Source organism: Typopeltis vanoorti, chromosome 3 (assembly GCF_054136105.1).
Source record: "Typopeltis vanoorti isolate ZY-2024b chromosome 3, IOZ_Tvanoo_1.0, whole genome shotgun sequence".
NCBI classification, from domain to species: domain Eukaryota; kingdom Metazoa; phylum Arthropoda; class Arachnida; order Uropygi; family Thelyphonidae; genus Typopeltis; species Typopeltis vanoorti.
The window spans coordinates 145,365,905-145,377,984 of NC_143551.1; the positions used below are offsets into that span (position 1 = coordinate 145,365,905).

The following is a 12,080-nucleotide window of genomic DNA, read 5'->3' on the forward strand; positions in this document are numbered from 1 at the left end:
CTCGAGGGGGGGGGGGGAGATAGCCCAAGTTCTCTCAATCTGTTGCAGTTCGTTCGAACCATATATACACCATTATTTATACTACTGGTCTTCTAGTATGTGATGCACCTTTTAAGTTAGAATGAAAAGACTTCTATAATTCGACGCCAATAATTTTGACTATTCGGACTTGAATACTCCTCATTGTATTGCTGACCTAATTTAAGTGTTACTGACTAGAAGGAAAGCAGCCGGTGGATGGTACCAGACACTTAGTAGACGTACTGGCTGTGCTGTAGAGCAGATAAGTAATATTGACTCTTTTGGATTCAGTTGACAAGAGTATGGTAGCTCTTTACATTCATAAAACCATCGTCAATTATGAACGTATGGGAGAGAGGGAGAGAATGACGTTTCTCTTCTCCACACGCTTCATTTGTCTCTTGTCTGCGCGGTTAGCCGAGTGGCTTTGCGCTTCGCAACCATATGCCTGGGGAAGGAGTGTCCTAGGTTCGATTCCCGTCAACGACGTGAGGAGCTCAAGGATCTGCCATAGCCAAGTTAGCCGGTCTTGGGCGTGGAGAGCAGGTTTTTTTCCGCCAGTTTATCTGGGGTTTTTCATCCCGCAAACCGGCCTTGGGAACTCAACACTATAGGACATACGATACATTGGGAGGTAGGTCTACCCACCTTATCCTGTGAACGGTTTGAGGTCCGATGATTAATAAACCCTCGACACCGCAAGGTAAAAGAGGATAAAAGGAAGATGAAATGAGATGAAAATAAAATAGTGGAATATTTGTTTTGTGGATTATATTTTTGAAGAGGATGCCGAAGAACAGTAATCTCTTCTCTCCCACCACTAAACCTTCTGGTTCAAGAATGTAATTCTGCAGTCTGTAATTCCGTGGACATGATAGGGACGATGTCCTCCGGATGGTAAACATCTAGAATCGATTCCATCGTAGTAAGAAACCTTTATAATAGTTGTTCAGTGAGACCGGTTTCATACTATGGCAGAGTTTTCTTCCATGAATCTCATATTTTCGTACTCATAACATGCGCACTAAACAGATATCGCATGCAAATCTATAGATAGCAGAACATGGAGGCTAATTCATACGATCACCATATGGTGCATCCTGATTGGTTACGGAAGTATTCACGTCTTGCCATAAAACTATTCGTGACAAAACAGATTTACAATTTATTATGTAGTCATTTGTTTGGAATGTAAAGTATCAACTATTAATTGTTAGATCCATTTGTATAGTCCTACAGTTCACATTTATACATTTATAAAAATAAATTTATATATTAAATGTTTATAAATATTTATTACTTGTATTTATTATTTTCAATATATATAAATATCTAAAAATTCTAAAATTTTATATGCATCAATACAGATGTTGATTAATAATAATAATAATAACACATACATTAATGTCATTGTCAGTGTCAGAAAAATTATATTTTTTTGAGTGCTGTAGTTTGTTCTGCATAATCCCTCTATTATTACTGCAGTTTTATAATAATTGCAGCAGCGCATGACCCAGAAAAACTTAACAACCGTGGTGTAAAGTATTATAAAAAACGTGATGCTGAGGCTGCACGATTTTCCATTGCATGCATATTAAGGCTACAGACCGAGGAAAATTTCACCATCGTTTGCAATTCCTGGACTGAAATATTCATCAGTAACAAGAGACGCTAAGCCACTAAGGGGAATTGTCATTACGTGGCATTCTTCCAAGTTTGGATGAAACAGGATCTTTGATGGATGACCCTCATCTTTTTTTTTTTTTTTTTTTTTCGCATCTCCTGCCACCAAGAACAACTGCTATACATTTCTCATTGAGAGAACTTAATTGTCCCCCGTTAATGAACTATCGTATTTATTTTTCCTCTTTCTCTCTTTGGGGGTCAAGAAAAAAATGCTGCTAGTTCTTGGTTTTCCCCTTTCTATCTCTAAGTAGTAACAAAACTGTCCTAGAAATAAAAAACAAAATACTCCCACGCTATCACAGTAATTACAGCAGACTTGGGGTCGTGACTGTATCATCCCAACAGGAAATGAGGCGCACGAAATAGGACTGAACGGCCATTTCTCCGCATCTCTCCCGTTCCCCCACATCGCCATGATACTATTGACCAGTGTTCACCTCCAGAAAATTCTTCCAACCCCGATATGTAAGCGAGCCGTAGTACATGACCCAGGAAGCGGAAGAAAGGTGCTTGGAATTTAAGAAGTTTCACATGCAACATGCTTCCTAACTGAGCCACCCGCTGAATGTCTCACACTGTGATGGCAATCGCAGTCAAGGAGATTATTGTATGCGATTCGCATTCTTCTGCTTCCCCGCTAACTTTTGTTATTGCAAAAGGGGCTGGGACAAGCAGGGTTTCTTTTAATACTTATTTATAAAAATATATTTTTGCGGGATTCTGTCCCACACATCAGATTATCCTTTCCGCTAACGGTAATTTCCAAACTGTTGGATGCGCCCTCTAGGGAGCTGTTCTGCGAAAAAAAAATCGCGACATAATATGGAGGTCACAGCGTATTAAATGTATTAATAATTATAACTAATATTAGTAATTATTAAACGTAATTTATTAATAATAAACCTTATTGATTATTCATACTAATTTATTAATCATTTTAATTAATAATTGGTATAATTAATTTATCTAATTTAATCATTTTAAATAATTAACATTTATTACACTGCAAAAAAGAATACCCTTGAGGGCACATACAAGGAATGATAACTATTATTGTGAATTAATATTAATAATTAACACGCTATTATTGTATTAAATGTAGATACAGCAATCCCTCGATTAATGCGCCTAATGCGTTCTTTAAAACAGGCGTATTAATCGAAAACGCACTAATCGAATATAATAACCTGTGGGAAAATGTATAATTCGTTCCTCAGATTTCTTTTTTAACCCTTAATTTTTTTTTATAAAAGAATTAAGGTATGTCTCAGGGCTTAGTTAAACGAAAACCATGAAGCTGAAAGACAATACAACATATTCAGAATATAAATTTATTATTCTGCTTCTTAACAAAGAATTGAGCTAACGTAGTTTGGCGGGCATTCTGTTTCTTTTTTTCACACAACTGACGGTATGGCCATATTGCCTCTTCTGCAAATTTTACTTCACCAGGGTCAGCCACTAAGCATTGCTGCTTAAAAACTTCGATTGTGCGAAAAATATTTTAAAATTGTTTCTGTGAAATCTCTTTGGACTTGTCAGTGATTAAATTTTCTTCATATTCTTCAGCATCTTCCCGCTGTGCATCTAAATTTAACAGGTCAGCATCACTCGCTTTCTCAGAATGAGATTTAATTAATTAGATTAATTTGAAAAACCTCTAAAATCATTTGCACAATGTGGAAGAATGTGCTTCCAAACGGCTCGCATATCGCCAGCAGTAATTTCATTCGACTTTGCGACTTTATAACCAGGCCGAGATTTCTCTGATTTGGCTAGAAAAGTCTTGGAAGGCATTCGCTTCCAAAAAAAAGGCCGGTTTCTTCGACATTAAATATTTGTTGATCACAATAGTCCCCTTCTTACACAATTTTCTTCTAAATTTCTGGATATCTCCTTATCCGCACTTGCAGCTTCTCCTGTGATTAGAACATTATGTAGACTATTTCGCTTATTGAAACGCCCAAATCACCCAGCACTAACGTGGAATTCTTCTTCTTTTCCATCATTGATAGCCCTTTCTTTCCAGGCTACAAAGAGACAATGCTTTTCATTTAATAAGGCCAGTGTTTAGCGGGATCCATTTTTGGTTGCAATCTTCGATCCATGTAAAAAGAAGTATCTCTAATTCAATCATTATAATACTTTGATTTCGAGTGCATGCATGATGAACTTGAAGCAGCCTTACCGTTCTCTTTTGTATTCAGCAGTTGATTCACCCATTTTTGTGTTCTTGTCCTATCTTTGCTCTGGACTCGCCTTGTTAATTTTTCTGTATTATTTCAAGTTTTTCTTCCAATCAGATTACTTTTCGAATCATTTTCACATTTCTGTTTTTTGCTCACTAATTCTTTTACTCGTGATTAAAGGTTAGGAAAATAATTTAAAATAAAAAAGTAAGGAAAACAATTGCACGAGATATGATTAGCAAAATGCTATAAAGCAGATGACATAAATGTTGGCGGTAAATTTGGAACATAGTGTACATGGAAATAGTGTAGTATGCCATTAAAAAATAACTTTGTAAAATGTTTTAAATCTGTAACTAAATTATTTCATCCTGGTGAGTTATTTTTTAAAATAGTTAGCCATAAAAAATGTATAGATCGAAATTTTTTTAAAATCTGGAACATTTATTTTTAAGATGTATGTATACATCTTAAAAATACAGGCGCACTAATCGAATTTGGGTATTGGAAAAAAAAAAATGACGCACTAATCGAAAACGCAATAATCGGGGCGCATTAATCGAGGGATTGCCGTACTTAAAATGCTTATTGCGATTGTGTTTATGTAAATTATTTACTGAAAGAAGAATGTACAGTGGAAAAAGTTGCTCAAATGGGGTGTGGCTATCTACATAGAGTTTGGATGAGAAACTCTATGTAGAGAGCCACACCTAAGTAGTTACCTAAGACTTTAAGTTACCTAAAAACCTTACGTGATAATGATGTTAAGTACGGTATTTATTTAGGGCTTTTAACCATCCCCTCATGAGTATAACTTTTATTGGAATGATTGTCAAAACAACATCGTTTTTTTTTTTTTTTTTTTGGAAACGGTGCTTGCTCCCACAGCACTAGGCCGCCTGAAGAAAGATCTAAGTTCATTTCTAGTCACCCACTACAAGCACTTTATCTAAGACTTTTTTTTTTGACCGGTTCCTGACTCGTTTACCATCTCTTCACTGGAGGCGACTTAAAATTAGTTATAGTCTTGGGGAAGACTGACTTGGAAATTAAACCTCCTCCCACCCTCAACTCCAAGGGTTAAATAGAGCTAAAACGGTCGCCTACTCCCTAGGGAATAAAAGGCGTTAGCAGCTTTGTTTAAATTTTCTCCACATTGAGACTAACTGTGATTAACTAATGCAAACCAGGTTTGTTAGTGACTGACTGTGTGTGGGGGGGATGAGGGGGTACACGCCTGCATGCCTGTTTGCACTGAAGACAAAATACAAACGCTCACAATTCGTTCTGAAATTACTGAACCCATGACAATATTTGTTTCTTTGTCCCTGGCGATCATTCGTCTATTATACTGTACCAGATTTAAGGTCTGAAATAACACAAAATTTGTCACGTTAAATTTTATTGCTAACCCTTAAACTCTTGGTCTTCAATTGCTTATTAACTATACATGGATGAATTCTTTCTTATGATCCATGCATATGTGGAATAAACCTTAATATGCGCGCCAATTATCAAGTTACTGTCTTCGTGTATACCACAGGTTAGTATTAAATCTGACTCAAGCAAACAAATTTCCTCCAGCATCGACGTCAGAAGTGAAAGTTCTGTAGAGTAACAGACTGATGATGGGCTCGCAACCATTAACAATAAAAAATTGTAAAAGTACAATGTATTGTAGACAGAAAAAAAAACATGCAAAATAAAGAATCAACTTACAATAAAGAATCACAAAGCCTGCCAGTAGTTAAGTAGATCTCTCTAGAACTTGCTTAAGGTATTCCAATCGTTGGTTACTTTTAGTCTAACCTATAATGATCCTCCATTAGTTTAAGAGTATATTCCCAAGTAAGTGATGCCTGCGGTTAAAACTTAGTCATCTTCTTAATGGTTATGTAAACTTTAATCAAATGCCCTTTTATTCACTTTTTCTCTAAAAGACTTTCAAAACTACAAAATAGAATCCCCCCCCCCATAAGAATAACCACTCATTCCAGAGATCAGTCAAGCTGGTCGTTATTCTCTGTATGCCAATATGTTTTCTTAAATGTCAAACTTGAAGATGATACTCACAATGAGGTCTTGTGATTAATCACATCTTTCTAAAAGTTAAGAAAAGAACTTTATTTGCAATTCGGGCTCTTTCTGTACTATTTTAGGAAATTTCGTGTTACACTGTACTCTATTCTTAGTTCCTTTTCGTCTTCACACAGTTTATCGCCACTTAATAGGGTTACATTGAATTAGATTTTTTTCTACCTACGCGTAAGAATTGAAATATTTTAAGCCGTTAAATCTTAATTTCTGTTCGCACACCAAAGGAATATCCTATTTTAAATCTGCCTGAAGCAATAGCCCTTGATTATCATTGTAGCTTTTGATATCGTCTGCAAATTTAGACGTGTTTCTAATCCCGTTAATAATATCATTGATGAAAATTAAGAACAATGAATCTAAGATAGCTCTGTGAAATCCCGTTAGTAAAGAGGGCTGTATCCCCCCCCCCCTCACTGGGGAAATGCTCATTCAGTACTGCTCTGGTTTCCTCTTAGCTCCAACAAACAAATAAAACACTAATGTTAAATACAATATTACTGTTTTTTTTTTAAGTTGTGGTGATCGATATTATAATCTAATATTGTTAATTAAAGTTGTTTATATATATTTGTGCATGCTACTAAATGACTGGGTGAGTGACGGATCAAAATGTTTATCCCCTTACTATGGAACTTAGGATATGAAATTGATTAAGAAGATAGCTTTTGGCGTGCACCTAAATCCGAAATTCTTGAGTTTAAGTGTATATTTTTTGTTTGTTTTGTTTTTTTGCGGCTGTTCTGAAAACTTATTAACACAATATAATATATTCTGTATTTTTTAGAATTTAAAGCGTTTCTAGCTCCATAATGTCACACTACTAGAAAAAAGACAATTATATGTTCAATTCTGGTCGCTAACTATAGAAAAATTTTTTCAGGTTTTTCTTTCTCCCGAATTCTCGGGTTTTTAATCCTGCATTTCAAAAAATAAAAAAATATTTTTAAAAAAATTGACCGTATAATTCTGTTTCAAATAACGATATGCTCATGTGTAGGATCACGAGATGGTGGCATTTTTTACTTCTTCTGTTCATTCTAGTCCTTGTAAAATAATTAGTAGCCATGAGCTCAGCTACTGATGACTAGTGAAGGTGGAGAACGACTACCTATTAATTTCCAAAAGTGAGTTGGAAATTAATAGGTACAAAAATAGCCTATTAATTTAGGTACATATTAATAGGTACAAAATTAATAGCCACAAAAATTCCATCCGCTCCTTTATAATAAGAAAGTGTTATGATTTTTTAAAAATTTATTGCTTGCATTTTGGAGAATAACAATACCATCTCAATACTATCAGATAATAATACATATGTTATTATCATCATTAGATTAAACCTTTTATAGATATTAATAAAAAAAATTCTTTCTGGTTATCCTACACATTAAATGTTACGCAAGCTGTGCAGTCCACAATATTATACGCAACTTGCAAGAGTAAATGCAACATCACAACAGATTGCATAGACATCCACCCTTGTATCTGCCCATCTGCTAAGTAACTTACTGGACAAGATAGCCTACTGTTGTAAGAACAGACAAATAGATTTGGCATTTCCAATATGTTATTTGTATCTTATACCACAAGCACGATATATTGAGATTGGCTAAGAATTTGTTTTAAAGCTGTTTACGTAAGAGATGCACAAAAATATTTTTATTTAAACTAGAAATACACTTCAAGATATGATTTAATGTGTTTTGTAAGTAAAAATTGATGAAAAGATGCGCTGGTTCACTTAAGCAGAAAAAGATTCTTATGGAAAAAGAAACTGAAAACCTCTCAAAAGCTTTCATTTTTCGATCGTTTGTAGGCGTGTTTGCTCCACTGACATTTGTTGACTGAGTTTGGAGAAAAGCTTTCCAAATTCGATTTTCTTTGCTGATGCACTAAAAGCAATTTTCTAGTATATTTTTGAAACTAACTTATGTATCTAACAGTAAAAATTAATTAACATCAAGGGTTGTTCTTACATCTACAGATAATGATAATACAGTTTAAAAGCTACAGGAATATATAATAACGTTTTTAAGCAGTCGGATACATGTAAATGACATAAATAAAACATGTATTTACGTCAGATATGACTAAATACATTCTAAAACTTAAAACTTCAGAATAATTTTCACAAACGAAAAAGTTTGCGAAATAACTTGGCTTAAGGGAACACGTCAGCTGTTTAGTCATCAATCTATATCGTTAAAAGTTTTTTTTTTTTCTCATTTCGGCAATAAGATTGTCACATTTACGGATAACTGTAGTATTAACTAGTGTAACACTTTTCGCTTCACTAAGAGCTTTATTTTTGTTTGTAACAACTGTACAACAGTAGTACGAGGTAAGTTTAAACTGCGGTATCTTTGAGTGTTCGATACGCCATCGTCACTAAATTTAATAATTTTAATCTTAGCATGTAAATATAACAATGTGTAATGTAATGTAACAGGTATATACGTCTTCTTTTTTTCACTGGAATCGACAGCACCCTGACTGTCACACCACAGATGCGAGACACTCGGCTGGCAATGTGCCAAGAAGAGTCAGTTCATGTTAAAGGGGAGAAAGGAAAGGCGATGTACGAATTGGTCACCAACACGCGAAATCACGTACTTTATACGCAAAAATTTCCAACTGTTGTACAAGCAAAATAGTTACCACTTTAAAAACTAGAATTTTCATAAAAGAAAAGCTAATTTTCCGACGTATAATAATAAACACTCATCCCATGAAACGCATTGATTACCCTATTATCGGGATCGATTCGCCTTCTTCTGCCATGCGCAGAAGTGTCGAGGGGTCTCGCATCTGTAGTCGCACAGTACTTAGAATTTTATCTGACATCATTAATAACGATAAATTAAAATAATAGTTATAAACAGTAGCTATAATAGTTGTAAACTTACCCATGTTGAAAACGCTTAGAAAATAGTAATTAGTTTTATTATTTAGAGCAAGATGCGAATTTTTATAATGTTTAACTTTACGGCGATACTTCTCTGGAAAAAAAAAACAACGTACGCAATGAATTTTTATTTTAATTGGTCACTTTGTTCTTTGGCCACTTTTATTTATTTATTTAGTTGTTGATATTATAAAATTACTGCATGAAATAAATGCAAAAATAAGTGAGTTCTTAAATTTTCGTGCCAGCTTGCAACAGGCAAAATACGCATTTAGTCTTTGATCAAACCCATAGTTGGTTATCAAATTATATGCATAAGGAGGATAGGATATCACAGTTTGTCTCGGCATGAATTAAAAAAAAAAAAATTGGGTACTCTGCTATTAGCTAATTAAAATATTCATATCATTATTCATGTCAAAATGAGTAATACGAAGAATGAAAACCTCCTGAGTCGCAATTTAGTGTAAATAACGTCTTTTGTGCGTATTCCCTTGTAGCTCAGTATTTGTTATTAGTCATATGACGTAAATAGTGACGTAAGCAACTTTCTATTTTCTTTTCTATTTTGCAGTGAAATTGACCTGGTAGCTGAAAAAGTTCACAAAGTCGTAGTAGAGCCAGATGACCCACCTGAACTGGACAAGGAAAAAGAGGATGAAGAAACAGAAGAAGAAAAAGGTTAGCCTTCCCATGAATGTCTTTTATGATAGCCAGAATTACCGCTGCTTATATGGAAATGTCGCCCCACAGGGAGGAAGAAACCGAAAAAGACAGTTTGTGTTAGAAATTACTAAGCGGAGAGTTAGATTGTGAAGAATTGTGTTAAGTCTGTTTATAATAAAATATTACAATGATTTTAGCTCTTTTTTAGATTGGGGAATCACGGAATATACCGCACGATAAGAAACATTATTGGCAGAGCACCAAGATTCACGAAAATCCATTAGATGAGGAGTTCATCTGCTGTGCTCTTATAACAATGTTCTCTTGTCCAGCTACATCTTGAATGCATTTAGTTCACTTTCAGTTTTCTGACCAAGATGGAATCAAAATGGGGGTGATCGAGTGACCGTTTATCAAAGTTGTTTGATAAACGGTTGCTCAGTCAAGGTTAGTATTAAATAAAACAAAAATTCTTTAATTTACCATTTTAAAAATGCTAAATAAATAAATAGCGTCTTTATAGCTCAGCGGACAAGACTTATGTGGGAATCTCATATGTAGAAACTCAAAGGAAATTTATGAAGATTTGTAAGTGAAGATGAGTCAGCGGTTCATCTTCAGGATTTTTATCCCACAGCGAACTCGCGTTTTTTTTCCTTCTTCTTAATATCCTTAAAATAAATGATCGCCTACGGAAATAGTCTTTCTTGTCTCCTATGTTCATTCTTCAGTGATTTATGAAGCAACGGTTAGGTTTATGAAAGCGAAGTTAACTTGGCTGAAACCCTTCAGAGGAAGAGTTCATTAGCTCACGAGACGTCTAGATTTGCCAAAAGGGAGTTTCTAGATGTAGTGTCACTTTTCACTGACGTATTCTGTTAAAAAGATGCCAAACACCTTCAAAAGCCTTTCGCGCTCTGACAGGTATTTTGTCTAAAGTCCGCAGCATTTCAACGGAAACACACTGGCTTTTCTCCCCCCCCCCCTCCCAAGTGCTTTTTTTTTTTTTTTTAATGAAAGAATTATATACACTGCATTAAATGTTTTTCACCACAAGAACGCGCAATTTGAACCCGAACCTCTATTTGGTCGATATTTTGATATTTTAGGAAATAGTGGACTTTTGGATTAGCAATCCAATTTACAAAGTGAACATAAGCAAAAGAGCACTTTCCTCCCCTTCTTGGAGGACATTTTTCGTAAAATCTAAAGTGAGTGGGGAGCGCCTTACGTTCTCAGTATTCCGTAAGGTGATTAACATATAGGAATATCTGAAAGATCCAATGAGCTACCGTAGCGAAGTCGGTAACAACGATGCTTTCTAGTTGGAAAGAGCCGAGTTCGATCCCATGTAGAATGCAAATAACTCTTTTGCGAGTGAAGGTGAGTTAGCCGGTCTCATGTGAAGGCGTAAAGGTTTTATCCTGGGAGTCTTAGTTGCTTATGACATAATTCCAATCATCCAACTCACATTAATGCACAATTTCTGAAGAACTAAAATTTTAATGTAAACTTGCCGTCCTGAATGGCTTGCAAATGGAGACCTGAAGTGACTTGTGGATAAGTGGATCTTGTTATGGAGTGAAATACATGTGTGTGTGTGTGTGTGTGTATCTTTCTTTCTTATTATTATTAAATCAAAGATAAAAATGCGATTAGCCTTTGATTGAATATATTTTATTTATTTTCCTTTAGCCAAAAGAAAAGAATTCGACTTCCGAAGAAAATTACACATGCACGAGGAAAGCTGTAAGATCCAACTAGCCCGTCAGTTGCTGTCGGAAGAGGATGATGAAGACGGAAAAGGAGAAAACAGTTGTGGTTGTTTAGAGACAGCAGAAGACGGTTGATAGGACAGAAATTTAAATCTACGTGTAGTCAGAAAGGACAATTTTAGCTTCATCATGATAGTTACATTGTACAAATGCCTTAACTTTCGCTAAAAAAAAAAAAAAAGAGAAAGATTTTTTTTTGTTTGGTGTAAATGGGGGAAATAACTTGTCTTGCAGATGTATATATTGTGCCAACAGTTGATGGGAGTGAATGAAATGACGAGAATGTGGATGTCCCTTCTCATAACAAACAACAAAAATATTTTATCGTGATTGTAATCGCCTTATTGTTTACTTCCAGTGATGGAATAATTTCTCCTGATGAATTATGTCCATTCTCATTGTAACTGTTTATCAAAGAATACTTTCTGAATAGAAAGAAAAATTTTGTTCTTAATCTCTCCAACGACTTAATAAATTCTAGTCCTCACATCCTATTACATTAATTAGCCACTAAGAACGTTACATTGCCAATGGATCCACAGACTATTTTTATTTATTTAAATTCTTAAAATGTTTTATGTGATAGGTAGCTATGATTTTGATTAATAATCCGATGGCAAATCATTCCGATATCTTAATTACAGAAACAAAATCCTTGTCTGGTTTCATAGGCTGTTGGAATCAAAAAGAACCACTCCAATTGATAACAATATTGAATTCTATAATATTAATTCCATACAT

General features: G+C 34.8%; 1 protein-coding gene across 1 annotated transcript in view; it reads left to right on the top strand.

Moving 5' to 3' along the window:
* The window catches only part of LOC150108634 (uncharacterized), an 83,154-nt gene extending 71,328 nt beyond the window's left edge, over nucleotides 1-11,826 (top strand). Inside the window, exons 2-3 of the mRNA XM_090416091.1 lie at nucleotides 9,473-9,579; nucleotides 11,260-11,826. Coding sequence (XP_090272217.1) covers nucleotides 9,473-9,579; nucleotides 11,260-11,414 — 262 coding nt within the window. The 3' untranslated portion in view covers nucleotides 11,415-11,826. The remainder of the gene's footprint in view (nucleotides 1-9,472; nucleotides 9,580-11,259) is intronic.
* Nucleotides 11,827-12,080: the final 254 nt, after the last annotated feature.